The 20,222-nt window shown below is 34.0% G+C and overlaps 1 protein-coding gene and 1 long non-coding RNA gene across 6 annotated transcripts in view; one reads left to right on the forward strand and one right to left on the reverse strand.

Moving 5' to 3' along the window:
* LOC143232142 (ubiquitin carboxyl-terminal hydrolase CYLD-like) overlaps nt 1-14,164 on the forward strand; it is an 89,933-nt gene extending 75,769 nt beyond the window's left edge. For all 5 annotated transcript variants that reach the window (XM_076467237.1, XM_076467238.1, XM_076467236.1 and 2 more), the window contains one exon: nt 10,883-14,164. In XM_076467237.1, coding sequence (XP_076323352.1) covers nt 10,883-11,073 — 191 coding nt within the window. In that variant the 3' untranslated portion in view covers nt 11,074-14,164. The remainder of the gene's footprint in view (nt 1-10,882) is intronic.
* Nucleotides 12,941-20,222, reverse strand: part of LOC143232147 (uncharacterized) — an 86,624-nt gene continuing 79,342 nt past the window's right edge. The window contains exon 3 of the long non-coding RNA XR_013017397.1: nt 12,941-13,079. This is a non-coding gene — a long non-coding RNA (uncharacterized LOC143232147). The remainder of the gene's footprint in view (nt 13,080-20,222) is intronic.

The following is a 20,222-nucleotide window of genomic DNA, read 5'->3' on the forward strand; positions in this document are numbered from 1 at the left end:
GGTTGTTTTTACAAAGAATTAAGACGTCTAGTGCTGGATTTAATTTCCATAATGTGTTGAAGTGAAGAACGTTTAAAAGATGCTAAAAGATATTTGCTAATTTCTAATTAAATCTAACAGTTTTGTTCCCTGAGCTGTTAATCATATTGTTGCAAATATTTGTTTGTGTATCTATTGGTGTAATGGCTAATAAAATAGGAAGTACCAAAATAGTATAGTGAATGAAAGACTGTTTAACAATTTTAACCTATTTTACTACCTTGAAAATACTATTTGAAAATGAGTAAACATATAAGAAGCCACAGTTTTAAAATATGTGTATACAGATTTATAACTTTCTGTTTTTTAAGGACAGAGGTCTTTTCCCTCATATAACTTGAGATATCTGTTCTTTAAATTGAATTATAGTGGATACCTCTACTTGGTGTATGTATAATAGTGTTGAATAAATAAGAATTGTAAGAATGTTTAACAGATATCCAATCCTTATAGGTACTTTTGGTTTAATGGTCTTTGAGCATCAAGATGAAAAACATTTTTTGAGGCCCCCAAAGTACAACTAGGGGCATTAAGAATTGGAAGTTTCTCTTCAAATTGTTTTGCCAAACAGTTGAATGATGCTATAGTGATAATGATAAATCATGCTTCTGAGTTCAGGAAGCTGGAAAAGTATTGAATGTGAATTGTACTGGAATGAAGTTTAGCAAATAATCTTTCAATAGACATTATAAATGAGTATTTGTCTTGTTTTTCTCTGAAATGATCTCTGAGCTAAGTACCTTTTATATGTATATATATATATACAGTTATGACAGAAAGTGTTTGTACCCCTGCATTGTGAGTAGTTTTTTCCTCATAACTTAAAAAGTATCACAATTAGGATAATGAAAGTATAGTATATTATAAATATACTAACACACATCTACATAAATTTTTTATATACATTGAATAACAAATAAACTGTTTATAAACAAATAACCAAACATAGGAACAGCAGAAAGTGTTCGTGCGTCTACTTTAATGGTCAGTTGTGTAGCTTTTCAGGTGAATTACTTGGTGCAATCTCTCCTCATAGTCCTTCATGTTCATTTGACAGTACGCGACTGGTATTTTCTTCCATTCTTCTTTACAGAAGGCCTCTGACTCTTGCAAGTTTTTTGGATGATGCTGATCAACCCTGGTCTTCAACTCATGCCAAACGTTTTCAATTGGGTTGAGATCGGGTGACTGCGATGGCCACTCCAGAACGCTTATATGGTTCCTCTGCAACCAGGATTGCACATATTTCGATGTGTGCTTAGGGTCATTGTCGTGCTGGAAGATCCAACAATGCCTAAGCCAGAAGTTCCGAACATCATTTTTGAGATAAGTGCCTAATGTATCAACGTACTCTTCTTTTTTCATGATTCCGTTGATGTGGTGAAGGCTGCCTACACCAGAAGAGCTAAAGGAACACCATATCATGATTAAGCCACCTCCTTGTTTAACTGTAGGGACGGTGTTCTTTAGAAGATTTTGTTCCCCCTTCATACAGAAAATATTGCGAACATCATTGTGGCCAAAAAAATGCAATTTTAGTCTTGTCTAACCAAAGAATACTCTTCCAATAGGTAAAGGGTTTATCTACATGCTTTCTTGCATACCTCACGCGTGCTTCTAAATGAACAGGCTTTAAATATGGAGTTCTACGAGGACAGCATGCTTTGAACCCAGAAGAGCGTAACATGTTCGTAACTGTAGAGGTGCTTACTTCAACCCCAGTTTCCCTTACCAGTTTCTGTATGTCATTATGTGTTAAACGAGGGTTTTTACTAACTTCTCTGAGAACCTTCCTCTCGGTTCTCTCTGGAATTTTGGTGGGGTGTCCCGAATGAGAGAGGTTAGCAGTTGATCCTGTAAGCTTAAATTTGGCAATTATGCATTGAACAGTAGATTTAGGCTCATTAAGTTGTGTAAAAATACTGGAAAGAGACACACAAGACTTTTATTTTACAATAACTATGTTTTTTAAATTACTGGACAGTTGTTTTCTGTTCGCCATGATGACCAAGCAGATAATGATGGAGACAGCGCTAGATTGTCGGAAGAAAATTTTTTGCTGTCTAAATTTCAATAATTATGAACCAAGTGTCTAGTTCTGGAATGGTATAATGTAGTTTATTCACCAAACTAAAGAAAATTTGTAAGGGAATATCAGTTTTTTCACACGTTCTGAAATGTACAAACACTTTCTGCTCCTTCTATTTTTGGTTATTTGTTTATAAACAGTTTATCTGTCATTTAATTTACATGAAAATGGATGTAGATGTGTGTTAGTATAATATTTATAATATGTCTATTAGCCTAATCGTGATACTTTTTAAGTTATGAGCAAAAAACTACTCGGAATGCAGGGGTACGAATACTTTCTGTCATAACTGTATATGAACATTTCAAAACTATTTTTTATAAAAAAATTTTAGTACTTTCCAGTTATAATCCAAAGGTCATGATGGAGTTTGCCTGTGGTAATAGCACCCAAAAGCATTGGGGGTATCCCATCTATCAGACAAAATCCAAAAGGGAAATGAAAAACCTCAGCAGTTAGGGAAAATTAATGAAGGGTGCAGAGTGTCTCAACTCTCAGTGCCTTTCACTGTCTACAGCCAGTTGTGGGAAGGCAGTCACACTTAGAAATGTATTAAAGTCAAAAGTAGAAATAAAATAAAGCCACCTTAAAAATATTTCCACTGAACATTACCTACTATTGTTCATCTTAAGAAGTTCTAAAATTTTGTACAATGGAACAATAACCACCTTAAAAATACTACTACAAGTTACTCCCAACTTTCACCCTCTTCTGAAAATGACATTTTATATAAGATTTTAAAAATAACAACAAAACCTACCCTAAGTACCATAGGTGGTTCATATTTTTTTCTTTGTTGTAACATCAGTTAAGTACAGTTAGGAAAGGTGAGATAAACCTAACTACTTGAAGTAAATCTTTCCAGTCTTAGCTCTACAGAATAAATTTTAATATTAGTATTATAGGTAGCTAACTACCTCTAGTGACAAAACAAATATTTACCTCATTAAATATTTATCTACTAATATATTTTAAAATATAATGTAAAATCTTGGAATAAACGTTTTATTTCCCAGTATTTATAATCATTATTTTCTAGTTTAGTTATAAATAATATAACACTATCTATAAAGAACTTACTATAATTAAAAATGGTTAAAAATATCAAATAAGATATTAAAAATGATGCCTTTTAGCATTATGTGATGAACCACATTTTTGGGGGGTGGGTAAATGAAGGATGTAAAAAATTAAATGATCTTTGATCAAAAATATTCAATTGTATTCTACACTTTATATCAAAATCTAAGTAATCAGCATGTATATGGCCATTGTCACTTTTCTGTTTCAAGTTCTTTTGGATTTATTAAATTTGGTGAAAAGTACTGATTATTTATAATAATTAGATCATCTGTGTATTGAAAAGCATATTCGTACAACTTGGGACTTGAAATCTGTTTTTTAATGCATTTTCTTAAAGTAAACAAATACAAATTGACCATATTTGAAGAGAAGTTATCTCCCATTCAAATATCCACTGTTTGATAATGTAACTGTTCATTAAAAGTAATACAACTAATATAAAGGCAGAGATGAAAATATTTAGGAATATTTATTTCTGTGTCTGTTTTGGTGTATAATGCAGTGAATTCATAATTAGCCATATTTGAAATGGTTAAATTATTCATACATTCTAAAACTGGAATATTCTTAATAATCCAGAAATATTCATCTGAATTATTTAAACAGTGTTTTAATTTTTTTCAAACACAGCATTCAGAATATTATGAAAAATTAATAAAGATTTAGTAACCATATTTAAAGAATTTGTTATAAATCTGTATTAATGGGGGTTTTATATACAATTTAGAAAATGCATATAAAAATTGCAGATGAGAAGAAAAGTCTATAAGTATATTCCTTTTTTATGGTCTTTATGTTCGTAATAGTGTATTTTGAAGTACTTTTGCTAAATTTACTTGTTAATTTCTTTAACTAGAATTTGTGCAGAAAGTTTTTTAAAAATAAAACTAAATTTGCAATCTCCTTTATCAATAAAGGTTTTTTAGTAGAAATATTTTTCGGATGGCTTCATTTTATTTTATTTCAACTTATGACATTACCTGTGTGTGGATTCCTGTACATGGCAAGAAGACTTCCCAGAGAAAGTTCAGTTCTTTCAGTTTATCTCCTCTGGGTTCTAAACATCCACCCATGTGTTTCCCATGCTTGGTGACCTGTGAAGGGGAGGAGAAGATCCTGGTGGTTGAGGAATCCAGCCCTAACACACCACTTTGGCCTTGAATTCCTGTAGATGGGCAGCCTTTGGAGGGTCCCCCAGGGTCAATTGGCTGGTCCACTTGGGCTAAGGTCAACAAAGTGCCAGTGTTGGATGTTCTCAATGGGTGTTGTGGACATTGTATCAGATGCTGGTGTTTAGGTGCAGTGCTCACAAAACCCTGGTATTGTTGCAGTGTCCTTGTTTGGCACTGTAGTGCATCCCCTCATAGGACTCCATGGTGGATGGGGTCAGTGGGCACTGAAACATTCTCTCTTTATTATGGATCTCCCGAATAATTAAAAAAAAAAATTAGTGAAAACAGACCATAGGTAAACGACCATGTCTTGAAGATTCTGAACAGCAAGCTTCAACCTCTTCAACACTTGTACCTCATTTTCTGATATTACATTCTTTATCAGACAAATCTTTAGGGCAAATGTCTCCGTTTTTTATTTAGAAGGGACTTGTTGGCTCTCCTCACTCAGTCAGAAAGCTTCATTCTGGTGACATATTGGTGGAAACATCCACTCCTAAACACAATGAACTCCTTTTGTATTTGAAGGCCACTGGAGATATACCCTTTGAGGTTATTCCCCATGCTACTTTGAAAGAATTCATCACAAGAAGTTATTGTTGAGAGGGATTTGAAGAACATCCCAGAGTTGGAGATTCTTGCTAGTTTCTCCACCCAAGGAGTGTCTGCAGTGAGGCATATCTCCATTCACAAAGATGGAATTATGATGCCAACCAATGTCCTCATTCTCACATTTACGTCACCAGGTCTGCCTACCACCATAAAGGCAGGTTATCTTAAGTGCAGAGTACAGCCATATATTCCAAATCCTCTCTGATGTTTCCAGTGTCAACGGTTTGGTCACTCAAAGACGTCATGTTGTGGTTCCTTGACGTGTGCTCATTGCAGTGGCAAGGACCATGATACCTATGAGTGTGAAACAGACTCTCATTGCATCAATTGCAATGGCTCTCATCCATCCTACTTTCATTCTTGCCCTAAATAGTTGGAAGAAAAAGAGGTGTAGCGTTTGAAAATGATTCATAGCATTACTTAACCCAAAGCTCGAAAATTGCTGTCCACTACCTCATCTTAGTTGTATGCTGCTGCACTTCATTCCACAACTACAGTGGGAGTGCAGACAGATCTCTCTGTGCCTCCAAAAGAATCGTTTTCCAAACAATTGAAAAGTCTTTTGACCTCCATTGTTAAAAAAGTTGATCAATCAACATCAACACCTATCTCTGTCCCTTACATACATTCCACCAAACCCCAAGATCCACATCCTTTTTACCAGGTACAGGCATTTCCTTGGATAAATCTTCTTCCCCCAGTACAAGATGCAAAACAATCATTCGTTCATGTCCTCAGTCTCTGGAATCCCCTTCCAACAGCAAAGACCTGCCCAATTGACCCAGGGCAGGATCCATGGAGGACAATAAACCTCCCTCGAATAAGTAGAGTAAAGAAAAAAGATGTGGTTGTAAACAAAAGGGTTCTCCACTCAAATCACCTACACATATATAAAAATGGCCACCCTGATACAATGGAACTGTTGAGGTTTGCATTCTAATCAGGATGACATCAAAACACTGATAGCTTCCTACCATCCTGTTTGTCTTTCCTTACAGGAAATATTTCTGAAACCTGCTGATTCAGTAACCTTTCGGCAGTTTTCTTTATACAGAAATGATAGGCTGTGTGATGGATGAGTGCATGGAGGAGTGGCACTGTTGGTTGATCAGCATATGTTCACCCTGTCTTTGCCACTCGACACACCCTTGGAGGCCATAGCCATCCGTGTTTCCTTGGGTCATACCATCACTGTTTTTTCTTTCTACCTATCACCTGGAGAGACATATGATCAATCAGACCTTGATGCTTTCATTGAACAGTTGCTGTCTACCTTTTTCATCCAGGGGGACTTTAATGGACATCATCCCTTCTGGGGAAGTGCTGATATTGATAGTAGGGGTTGCTCTGTAGATTGTATGCTCTCTGATCACAACCTTTCTCTTTTCAATACATGTTCTTCTACTTGTTTCCATTCACCTAGTTACTCCTTTATTGCTATTGATCTCTCAATTTGCTTCCCTTCATTATTTTCCCATTTTTCATGGAGGATTGACAGTAATGCACAAGGCAGTGATCATTTTCCTATTTGAGAGAGACTGGCTGTGGTTGATGCCACCTGACCTGTGTGCCCCGGTGGAAGCTGGATCAAGCAAACTGGCCCTCTTTCACTGCTTTTGCAGAACTTGATCCTGCCATCGTCTGTAAGACATCAGTAGACGACTGTGTGGCAGCAGTGACTAACTAGATTATATAAGCAGCTGCTCAATGTATTCATAAAACCTTGACACGTTTTCCACTATATCCTTGTCCATGATGGAATCATGCCTGCCACATGGCAAAGAAGGCTCATAAACGACCCTGCGATACTTTCTGTAGATATTCCACACTCTCGAACTGCATCGCTTTCCAGAGGGCCCGTGCATATGCTCGATGGTTAAGACATCAAAGCCAGAAGGAATCTTGGATTAAGTTCACAACCAGCATATCTTCTACCACCTGTTCCAAAGTCATATGGGACAAGATTCAAAAGGTCAGTGGGCAATATAATTCTGTCCCCCTCTCAATCTTGCTCTCTGGCAATGAGGAAGTATCTGATATTCTAGGTGAAAGCTTTTACCAGGTATCTAGCATTTCTGCTTTTTTTTTTCACCTTAGTCATCAAGACTTGGGCAGAGCAATCACCTCTTTCCTTTCGAGCCGATATTCTCTATGACTATAATTGTCCCTATACACTGGTGGAACTCCGACTGGCCCTTCATTGGTCTGGCAGTACATAGGTTGGACCTGATGATGTACACTATGGCATGCTGCACCATCTATCTCCTGCTTCTCTTGTTATTCTTCTGATTGTTTTAACCAGATCTGGCAAGAGAATATTTTTCCTGATGCCTGGTGCTAACCTATTGTCCAACCTTTCTCTAATTGTCCCTATACACTGGTGGAACTCCGACTGGCCCTTCATTGGTCTGGCAGTACATAGGTTGGACCTGATGATGTACACTATGGCATGCTGCACCATCTATCTCCTGCTTCTCTTGTTATTCTTCTGATTGTTTTAACCAGATCTGGCAAGAGAATATTTTTCCTGATGCCTGGTGCTAACCTATTGTCCAACCTTTCTCTAAGCCTGGGAAGGATCCCAAGGTTTCTTCAAACTACCGTCCAGTTGCTTTGATGAGCTGTCTCTGTAAAACCTTAGATAGGATGATTAATGCTTATCTTGTTTGGTTCCTCAAATCAAACAACCTCCTCTTGCCCACCCAGTGTGGATTTCAATGATAGCGCTCCACCATGGACCACCTGATTCGACTTGAAACGTCAATCAGAGAAGCCTTTCTCAAATGACAACATCTTCTATCAATATTCTTTGACATTGAGAAGGCTTATGATACAACATGGAAATATGGCATTTTGAGAGATCTCCATATATATGGGTTACATGGCCATTTGCCCATTTTTATTAAAAAATTTTAATGGGTAGGAGATTTCGAGTTCATATGGGTTTGCACTTTCCTGTTCTTTTCAACAGGAACTTGGAGTCCCTCGGGGCTGTGTTCTGAGTGTCATACTTTTCAGTATAAAAATTAATTCCATCACTGAACAACTCCCTCTCACTGTTGCAAATTGGTTCTATGTCGACAACTTTCACATCTCATGTCAGTCGTCAAACATGAGGTATATTGAACAGTAGCTACAGACTGCCCTCAATTGTTCGCTGAAGTGGACCACAGGAAATGGGTTTAACTTTTCTCTCTCTAAAACCATTTGCATGCACTTTTCCCTCCAATAGGGTATTCACCCTGATCCTGAACTCCGTATTGGTGAAGTTGTGTTATATATGGCTCTTGAGACAAAGTTCTTGGGGCTTATCTTTGACCATAAGCTGACCTTTACACCACACATCAGAAGCACTGAACATTCTCCATGTCCTCTCTTACACCACTAGGGGAGCGAATCAATGTTCTATGCTAAAGATATATCATGCTCTTGTTCGATCAAAACTCAACGATGGATCACTGGTCTATGGCTCTGCCAGACCATCATATTCAACATCAAGGACTTCAGCTCTGAACTGGGGCTTTTCCCACTTCCCCAGTTCAGAGCTTATACATAGTCTCATGAACATTCTTTGCACCTCTGCTGTTTGCAGCTGTCTTTACTATATGCTTTAAAACTTCATTCCTTCCTAAAGCATCTCACCTTGGGTTGTGTTTTCCTTTCTCAGTGGGCCATGCTTTTTCAGAACAGACAGTCTGCCATTGCTCCTTTTGGCCTTCGTATCCAGATACAGTTGGATGAATTGGGTCTGTTTTTGGATAACATTTCTTTATCCACTAGTCAGCCCATCCCACCATGGCTTCTTACAGTCCCCAGTTGTGACCTATCTTTAAGTCATCTCAGAAAAGTAGAAACTTCTGATTGGAAATACTGTCTGCTATTTGCTGAACATCTTTTGAACCATCCTTCCTTTCCTATTTATACAGATGGTTTGAAATCAGGTGACTGTGTGGGTTCTGCCATGGTTTGTTGTGGTTTGGTGGTTGTGTGCAGAATCCCTTCTACAGCTTCTGTGTTCGCTGCTGAACTGTATGCCATTTCTCTTGCCCTGAATCACATAGAAGCTAAGTAGTACTCAAACTGCACTATTTATACTGACTCGCTTAGTTCTCTACTGCTATTTGAACTACTCTTTAGTCATCCTGGCGAGTTATTATTACAATTTTGCTACATGTCTTTCAAAACTTTTATTACTTTACTTTTTGAAAATGATCATAATGACACATAACCCGGAACCAGGACTGGAAAAGCCAACTTCAGGTGACTGACGGTGGTTCTTGTACTTACCTGTTAGTCTTCCTGGCGGGTTATGATAATTACCATTATGCTACAGAAAGTCTTTTACAACTTCTCTTACTGTGGTTTCTCTCTTAACATTGTAGACTAGATATCAACATTGGTTTTATGCTATTTATGTTTTTAGATGCTGTTTTGTTTTACCTTCATTTCCTTTTATGAATTTTACTACATTTACTTTATTTTTATCTTTTTACTGGACCTTTGGTGCAGATAGCCTAGCTGCTTTGTGCCATAAAACACTAAATCAACCAACAAACATTTCTATTCAAGCTAATAAACTAATATTAGGTTATGAGTTTTGTAGTTCATTGTGTATCATTCTTAAACAGGTTGTGTACTTTTAAATAGGTAAACACATTGCTCCTAAAGAGATTGTAACTGTTTCTGTTTTGATGGAATTATTCTGACTTAAACCAAGTTTATGCCATTATATCCATACCTTTTAAAGTTATTTTTTTATATTTCTTTATCTTTTATGGAATTGGTGAAACACAATCTAGTAAATTTGTTTTGTTAATAAAATGAAACATAGTCATTATAGCCATTTGCATGTTTATACTGTTGCAAACTATGCTATACTTTCAGACTACAATAAAAAAAATGTTATAAAATATTGGCAAAGCAGTAACCAAAATGATAGCTAGCCCATTCAGAAATTGGGATAGCCATATTAGCTTCATCAGAAAGATATTGAAAGTCCCCATGTATCAAAGAATGTTATCTAAAAAAAAAACTTTGGAGAAAGAGACAACCTCACAATAAAAGAAATTTAAAAGACTTAACACAAAATATAGATAAGTTTACAACTAAAATGAAACTCATAAAATAAGGGTGAAAATAAAAAATATCATCAACCATAACAATTATGGCAGACTTCCTAATATGAGGTCTTACTAACTGGTTGTGCATTAAGTCCAAAATACATGAAAATTGTCAATCTTATGATGTTTACTCTGAGGATTTCAACATCGTTCCTGGCAGAAAAGCAACTTCAGAAATTTAATAATCCCTAAACTTCTGCAAATCATTCAGTTTTTTATGGTGACATTTTTATTTTCTTAAATACTGGTTGGCATACCTGTTCATGTAACTTTGATGCTTTTGTTGCATACATTTATTCTTAGCCTAAAGAACCTGATTGCTATTTCTTCATAAGTTGGTACATTGCTAATTTGAGGTTTTGAGTGTGTATTTTTTGTATGTTTATCTGTTTCTCTTTCTGTGTAGTTTTTGATTAGTTTCTAAATATCTCTGTCTTCACAGATGAGTATACTATTTGTGTGTTTTTAGATTTTGTTGCATAGATCAGTCTTATCTCCAGTATGTAAATTTTTTTTTTCCTACATTAAAGGTTTATTGTTCAGCATTTAAAATACTTTGTTTAAAATATATCATGTTTGATTAAATTATTTTTTCTCCACTATTTATCGCATTGCATTGTCACTTTAGAAGTCTGTTGTAGAGATCATGTTTAGCTAAAGTGTAATGTTTTTACCCCTATGGGTAAAGATATTAGTCAAGTAGCCCTATAAACTTCATTATGTACATTATTATGAACTATATTGTTCAGATATCTGTTCTTCTACAGGTGAACAAAATGGCTACAACATCCCAGAAGTTGTTCCCTTCCCTGATTTACGATGGTGGTTGTCTGAAGAAGGAATGGAGTTCTTGATGTCCAACAAAGATGATAAATGTCTCCCAGAAATTGCCCGACGCTTGTTATGTGATGCTTACATGTGTATGTACCAGAGTCCTGACGTCATGATGTATCGATAATAACTTTGTTGGTTTTTTTTCCTCTTTTTACTGGTAAAGCACAAGTTATTGAAGTTTTAAGCTGATAAGTTCATCAGTTCTTTTCCTTCCATACTTATGATGTTTTCAACTAACAGGAAAGTGTTCATACAAGTGTTATTTATGTTGTTTGTAGAATGAAGAAAAAACATTCCTGAATCCCTTCTGAAACTGAGTCATTTTCTATGGTTGTAGCAAGTTTAAGAGATACCTTATCTGCTGTTGTTAATAACTGTAAATGCTACAGTTGTATTTTTAATTAAAATATTTTCACCATATGTTTGATTAGTTATTACATGGAGTATTTTAGAGATGTATATATATATCTTTGCAGGGTAATATATAGTGTAAAGAAAGTATTTATTGCTGTCCATGTATATTAGCCATATTCAGAGTTAAACATACTTTATCCTTTTAGGATGGGATTTTATGCTTAAGGTTAAGCAAGTTGTGCTAACTAGTAAAAGAAATCAGGCATTCTTTAAAAACCATCACCTAAATTTTCATTTGAGGTCCTACTCTTTACGTTGCTCTTTGCAATATACCAGACTCCATACTAAAAGCTATGGTATATTTGGGTGTACTAAAAAATTCATAAACATTATTAGACGCCATATATAAATACGTATGTACTCTACACTATTCATTAGATTTTATAAGTTCTTGCTGGGCATATTTGAGGCCAAAAGAAATCCAGCAAAGCCAAAAAATAATATATGTACATAAGTCGCTTTTAAGCACTTCATTTGAATTTCAGTTAATATTTTTAAGTTTCAAAGAGAGCTTATTAAGAGTAATCTTTATTCACACGTGTTCAGTGGGTTTTGTTTTGCTGTGTTGTTTTTCGTGCTAGTATTGCCATGTTTTGTTTGTATCAGTACATTAATTTTTATGCTACCACTAAAAAAAAAAGTTATATTGCAAACAACAACAAAAGAATACTTTGTTAATATGGTATTACCAATTTTTTGTGTGGGTATATATCAGATAAATGTGAATCAGTCAACTGTTTCTTATTTTTGGCATCAGTTAAAAGATAATTTTTTTTTACTTTGAACAATACATCATTTCTTGTTAACGTAGTTTTCTTTGAAAATTGATCTTTTAAGAAAATCTCAAAGCAATTGAAACCAAAATGAGCTTGTGCTGTTAGAGATAAGCAAACCTTTATTCATTAATCAGTAGTGACTTCAGTTGTGCATACAGCCTTGTTACAATTTTGTAAGTCATTGCAGTGTGTTGTCATCTAATGATGAATACCATATATACATTACTTTATTTGAAAAATTGTTATAAATACACGAGAAACAGCCCTTCCAAAAATTTCTTTCCACTTTGTAGTGTTACTGTAATTCTTTAGGTGCTGCTTAATTTTAACTGATTTTTACTATTTTTAGAAACAATGAAATTTCTTGAAAGAACAATATACAGTTTATGGATAAAAGAAGTATTGAAGTGGAAAGTTTGTAAAATTTAATGATTAGATGTAACATTGTTTGTCATCTGTTTTAAATAATGAAGTCTGATCAAAAATGAAATGTTTAATGATGATTATTTGAAGTAAGTAAATTTAAAATATTACTAAGCATCTGTTTAAGATAATATAACATAAAAGTTAATGGTGTTATCTGAGTAAAAGTAAACAAAGAATTTGCATTGTTCAGTACTTCACAAATATTATTCATTGTTTTTAACTATAGAATTTCTAAATTACATTCTTGTTTCTTGATGGTCTGAGATGTGTGGACTCTGGGCATGAACTTTGGTTTTGTACATAAAACATTTATTTTAACATCTACACAATATGATGGTTAGGGTACTTGATTCACAATTTGCAAATTGCAGTATAAAAAGCTGTTGCTAAACTTGCTAACATTTTCAGTTGTAGAGGTGTTACAATGTGATGAGCAATCCTGTTATTTATTGGTAAAAAAGTATTCCAAGAATTGGTAAGGGATGGCTAGCTCAGATAACTCTTCAGCAGCTTTCTGGGAAATTCAAATAAAAATCAAATCTACACAATATATTGAAGTTGTGAACTTCAGTTAATAAGTTTTATAGGTGAATTATTTAATAAAAACTTTCAACAACTTCATTGAATTCTACAGGGTGTTTGGAAAGTCACTGTGCACTTATATATTTATTAACAGACATGTTTTAATATAGAATACAGGAGGTAAGCATTAATGACAATTATAAACAATGTTGAAAATGACCCCATCGGCATCAATACAGGCTTGGATCCTTCTTATTTTGTTTCTAAACACCGCTATCAGTTGCTGGCTTGAAATAGACTGAATAGACATGTGATTACAAAGCTGCACAGTGACTTTCCGAACACCCTGTACATTTATGTAAACTTTAGCTAGTTTATTATATATTTTACTGACTTAGTTTATTAGAGGCTTATTTTAACCAACACAAGGAGCATAATTTTAATAGTAAACACACATTGCAAAAATACAGATTTTGCCTTAAACATAAATTTCAAAATTGCATTAAACATATAACTAGTCATGTGCCTTGAACTGAAATAGAGCAAAAGAATTTGAATTTTTAATAATTAAAATGTTAGTTAGGCTGAGACTAATTTTCAGTCTTTGACTGTTGTGTTTCAGTGTTGCCATAAAGTTGAGGAAAAAGGTTGCTTAAATAGTTAATTTAAATTGAAGAAAGAAAAACAATTTATAAAACAAAACATTATTTTTACATAAATTTGTAAAGTCTGAATAAAGTTTGTATTTTAACCTTCAGTTAAATGCCATCGAAGTAATTTATTTTATGAAAATTAAATATTGAAAGAATCTCTAGCTTCATATCTTATTCAGGTACTAGGTATATTATTATTTGAAACACTATAAAACATACGTATCTACAGCAAATATTTCATAGGGATGTTATTAGTACTGTGTGATGATGTTTTTTTTAGTGTGAAAATGACCTTATTGAATTGTGTATATAGATAGTGAACTAGATGTTGTACGTTCTTACTTGTATAGCAGAACTTAGTCTTCCAGTTAACAATAGGTGTAATTTACTGAGAAAATAAAGAACCAGTATTATTCATTTTCAAATGTTTTTTGTAAATGTAATTTTCTTCTGGTTAAATAGGAAAATCCAAACTATATCAAGTCAGATGCAAAGATAGCAGTCAAGACATAATGAGAACATTGTGCACAGAATGTATACTATGTTTATTAACTGACATTACTGACAAGTCTGCTATTATAGGAGAAATATTTCTGTAATATTATCCTGTTTTCTGTAATGGCAGATAATTTTAACAGACTTTTAATGCATTTTAAGCTACACATTTTGTATTGTATGTTATGTATTGAGTTAAACTTACTATAACATTATTATAACTTTGGTTTATTATGAGTGCATATTTTTTTTAGTTCTGTTAGTTTTTTTTCATTTTATATTTCACTAAAACATTTTATTGGGAAAAAAGATTATTTTTGAAAATTAATAAATTTTAAGTATGAAGTAGTAATTAACATGAGTTTAGACTACTGAGGAGTTTACTTCCTAATGTTATATCTATTTTAATTTCATTATGTATTTGTGACTGTATCAAATATTTAAATATCATACAATAACACTAAAGTGAAATATTTTAATACTGTATCTTTTACTTATCATATTCTTATTTAAAGCATTAAAAGAAAACATTCACTCTGTGTGTGAGGGATGGTTTTATACTAAATCACTTTGTGAATTAATACATATTTATTTGGAATTACAACAAAACTCTATTGCTGATTTATTATTATTTTCAATTCTGATATGGAATTAAAAAATAATAGAATCAAATTAATTCTAAAACTGAAAGAATTAGTTAAAAATATACTTTTTTTTTTCAGTTCAAGTTTAATATGTTGATCTCTAGTTGGCCCATTGCCTTGTCATACTTATAGTGGGCAGAGTACAGATAGCCTATTGTGTAGCTTTGTACTTAACAAGCATTGTGATGCTTTTAATCCGATATTAGTTTATAATATATCAAAATATAGCAAATTAAAGAAAAACATTATTTAAATCCTCACATGGGTGCAAAATTGAGTCATAATTTTGTCGTCTCCACTACTTCAAAATCTTTGCTCACTAAAGAACCGAATCAAGCAAAGCTTGCATGAATTTTTAGTGTACGAGAATAATCCATGACCTTGTCAGATGACAAAATTGCACAAGTGAATTTCAATATATATATTTTGTGTGTGTACACATGCATAAAGAGAAAATAAACTGGTTGTCATCCCTCCACACGTTTTAACCCTCAAAACTGAAATTTCATCAATCAGAAAATATTCAACCTCAGGACAAAAAGTTTCAAAACTCAAATTTTTATATTGTGTAATGCTCAGAACGAAAACTGTTTGTGAATTTCCATTAATTTGTCAGAACGTAATTGGATACTTGTATCTCCTGAGAAGAAATGTGGAGTTGTTTTGAATGAAGTAGGCTTAATGGCTAGTTTTGATGTAATCTCCCTCCTTACAGAAGTCCCAACCACTGAAGCCTGCAAAACAGCTTTAGAATTTCATATCCAAGACCCCAATCCATTGATACACATCTTCAGCAACCAACTCTTATAGAATTCACCACCACCTAAACTAACTTTATGTTCCATAACCAAAACTACCTACAATAAATGGTCTAAGTATGGGAAATCCCGTGTTACTAGTTCTAGCCAACATTTTTATGACACAGATTGAATCTCAAGCGATCAATTCAGTCTTACATCCACCACTATACTGGTACAGGTATGCTGATGATACAATTGCTGAATTCACATCTACAGAATACACTTAGTTTTTGGAATCACGATAACTCGATACACTCCAACATTAAGTGTGTGTTTATGTTTTCGTATAGCAAAGCCATATCGGGCTATCTGCAGCGTTTACCAAGATGAATCAGACCCCGATTTTAACATTGTAAATCCGTAAACTTACCGCTGTAACAACGGGAAATCCAGCATTAAGTTCACTTATGAACAGAAAAAAACTAACCAAATAGCAATTATTAACATCAAGAGCACTAGAATTGATACACGACGCAAAACAGAAATCCACAAAAAAAAAATCACCCATGCTGGATTATACATTCCCTGGCACTCAGCGCATGAAACAAAACAAAAACTCAATAAACTAAGAAACCAAATAAACACAGCCACAAAACTATGCTCACCCGATAAAATTAACAATGAAATCAACAAAATAAAACAACTACATCAACATACATTTCCCCCAAAAACCGTTGAAAAAATTATACACACACGCTTAGACTAACAGCAATAAATCCCAAGATATAACAAACTACAAAATCTTACACTGCTGCATACCATATGTTCCCGACATCAGCGAAAAAAATAACAAACATTTGAAAAAAAAAACTGTAACAAAAACAATATTCCAGTAAACACCAAATTTATTCAAAAACCAGATACAAAAGTGAAGTCCATACTGTGTAAAAACTACATTGACAAACACAACACCAACATAATTTATGAAATACGATCCAACAATTGTTACGACTTCTATATTGGAGAAACAAGCAGAAAAGTGGAAACAAGATTCAAATAACATACAAAAAACTACCACACGTTTCGTAATACTGTGAATCAAATAAACACAACATAACCACAGAAAACTTCCAGATACTAAGTAGGGAAACAAATATGATCAAAGACAAAATCAAAAAAGCTCTACTTATACAACAACTAAAACCAATAAAAAGGAAACACCTTTATACCTATACTAATTAATAACCTAACATCCAACTGCAACGACTTTTATAATTCTGTACCCATTTATACTCTCGTCCCTAAGACTTGTGCCCGACAGCGGTCAGTTGCAAACTCTCTTTGTTAACCTGAAGATGACCTAGTAAGATCAAACCGTTGTTCTCTGCTAATTAATAAAAGTGTTAATATCAGCCGTTCTGAGGTACATTCTTCTACTGTCTTTCGCTTAGCTGGTTTTATACGAGAGTTTTTCGAAGTTTGTACAATGTTCAGCGCATTTTCACAAGGCAAAGTTTGATTCTTACTCTCAGAAATATTCTACAAATCCCGAGAACAAGCAAGACTTGTACAATATACAAGCAGGAATGCACGTGACATGCAGAAAAGAAAACTGTATTAAAATACGCATATATATTAAACGTATAACGCTAAATCCATTACAAAAGTAACTGTCGATTTTTCTATTAACATGGAAAACTTTTAAAACTCAAAATGGTTACAAAAGGTTTTAGTCTTGTATGTTAATAATTTATTTTAATTAATTTAATTATAGTTAAACACATTATACCAATTTGATAACAACAGTATAACACTTGATAAAAACATAATTTTGAATTTCGTGCAAAACTACAAGAGGGCTATCTGCGCTAGTCGTCCCTAATTTAGCAATGTAAGTCAAGTGCCTTAACCACTGGGCCACCTAAATTTGATAAAACTGAAATGTGTTTATGTGTGATGCTTTCATGGCCAGGTGGGTTAAGGCGTTCAACTCGTAATCTGAGGGTCGTGGGTTCGAATCCCCGTCGCACCAAACATGCTCGCACTTGCAGCCATGGGGGCGTTATAATGTGCGGTCAATCCCACTATTCTTTGGTAAAAGAGTTGGCGATGGGAGGTGATGACTAGCTGTCTTTCCTCTAGTCTTACACTGCTAAATTAGGGACGGTTAGTGCAGATAGCCCTCGAGTTGCTTTGCACGAAATTCGAAAAACAAATAAACTATATTGGTTTTAACGTGATTCTAAACCTTGTTAACCAAAGGATTTAATGAATTCAATTAAAACCCTAACCCTTTACGCAATGTTATAAAAGTTTTTAAAAATGAAAACAAAGGTGTCTGCGCAACTGATGACATACTTACAATATCAATAATCTAAATAACTAGTAACGTATTTTTTACTTATGACATGTTTATTGTTGTTAATAGTGAATATACTTTAAGTATGTCATATGTTTATGTCTTTAACTTTATTAACTAAATTTCTAAATAAGACTGCTTTAAATTTTTTTTTAATACATTTTTGTTTGCTTGTAATTAAGCACAAAGCTCCACAATGAGCTATATGTGTTCTGCCCACCACCGGTATCAAAACCCGGATTAAAGAAGTTATGAGTTCGAAGATATACTACTGTGCCACTAAGGGTATTTAATTTTTTTATATAAACTTTACTGAGTGGTGTAATAACTTTTTTGTGTGGATTTGCAATTGAGCTGATATTCGCAAAATTTATGGCCTTTATTCAGTAGTAATAATCAATAACGGCATTCTCAAATGGACAAATGAAACCAACGCAAATAATGTAAAAAAATATATACAAATAAATATTTTGTTTGTTGTTAAGCCCGAAGCTATAAAATGGGATATCTATGTTCTGCCCACTATGAGTATCGAAAAAACAAGTTTTGGAGTGAAAATCACTCAAACGTATTGCTGAGGCACTGAGAGGGGCAACAAGTTACTGTAAAACCTGTTTAAGAGTTATATACTAAATACAACATTTTGATTAACGTGTGGAGAACAACTTATGTGGCAGTTTGGAACAATCGCTATTTTAGGTCATTAATGTTTAACATTTTCTGTTATTCAAAAAAATATTTAGTACAAAAACAATTCTAATACATAAATAGTCGATCCTGAACTAAGGCTTTAGTTTTATTCATAATATTTGTTCATTTGTAGTTAAGCTCAAGGATACACAATAGGATATCTATGCTATGCCCTTATGATTATCGAAACCTGCTTTACTTGTGTTGTGAATCTGTAGACTTACCGCTATGTCACGGGGAGGCTAATGAATAATAAGCATAGCATATTAGACACAATGAGACTGAATTCTGACAAGGAATATAGCAGTGTATTCGAAGTATCGATATACGATAATATCATCTTATACAGGACAACATTCATGTACATTCATACTCTGGCAGAAGATTTATTCTCTGGATTGTCTTATTAGTTGAGAATAACTTATTTCCTTTTGGTAATCATATTAAACGTTTTCCCATAAGCCTTGTTTGTTTCATATATTCGCGTAAAGCTATAGAAAGGATATCTCCGCTAACCGTTCCTAATTTTAAGCTTAGAGATAGAGGTAAAGCAAGGAGTCAACAGCCCCACTGGTAACTCCATGGCTGGCTTCGTCTTATCGAATAGTGAGATTTGACCATAATTCTTTTAACCCATTCACAGCCCCAAAGTGCTGAGCGTAATGTGGTTGTAATAGGACGCAAACCATGGAGCTCTGATTCACAATCTGCCAATTATTATTAAGTTATGCCAGGTTTGTTTGTTTTTTTAAAGCTACAATTAAGTAGTTTGGTGCTCGACTTGCAATCTGCGGATGGCAGGTTCAAACCCTGTGGTCAAACATGCTTTCCCATTCAGCTGTAGAGACTTTATAATGTAAATGTCAATTTCAATAATCATTAGTAAAGAGTACCCAAATATTAAGCGGTAGCTGATGTTGATTGAATGTCTTCACTATCGTCTATCATTTCTAAATTAGGGATGGCTAGTGCAGAAAGGTCTCTTGTAGTTTTGCTCGAAATTAAAAAAACAAACAAACCGAAAAACAAATACGAGTAAGTGAAAATCAAGTATCTCAGCGATGTACACTAAATATATTAAGTGACTACTAATTACTTTATACCATTTCGTAAGCACTAGAACTAACTCTGAAGGGATATGTGAAAATTAAACAAGACAAAGTCGAACAGATGCGAACTCTACCAGAATTACGCTAAATGTAAACGAATATATTAGAAGTGTTACTTATACTTTAGTCTACGTGAAACTTTAATAATGCGTACCAAGCAAATGTTATTTATTGTAAGGTTGTCCTTTTTGTTTAAAGCTGCACAATAGCTATCTGTTAATTGTCTACCGCGCTAATTGAATCACGGATTCAGCACCGTGAGCTCGCAAATTACGGCGAATCCACATCGGGCCTTATGTTAAGTTTGTTTGTTTTGAATTTCCCGAAAAGCTACTTAAGGGCTATCTTCGCTAGCCGTCCCTCATTTAGCAGTGTAAGACTAGAGGGAAGGCAGCTAAGTCATCACGACCCACCGCCAACTCTAGAGCTACTCTTTTACAAACGA

The sequence above is a fragment of the Tachypleus tridentatus genome, chromosome 11 (genome assembly GCF_004210375.1).
Source record: "Tachypleus tridentatus isolate NWPU-2018 chromosome 11, ASM421037v1, whole genome shotgun sequence".
Lineage (NCBI taxonomy): Eukaryota > Metazoa > Arthropoda > Merostomata > Xiphosura > Limulidae > Tachypleus > Tachypleus tridentatus.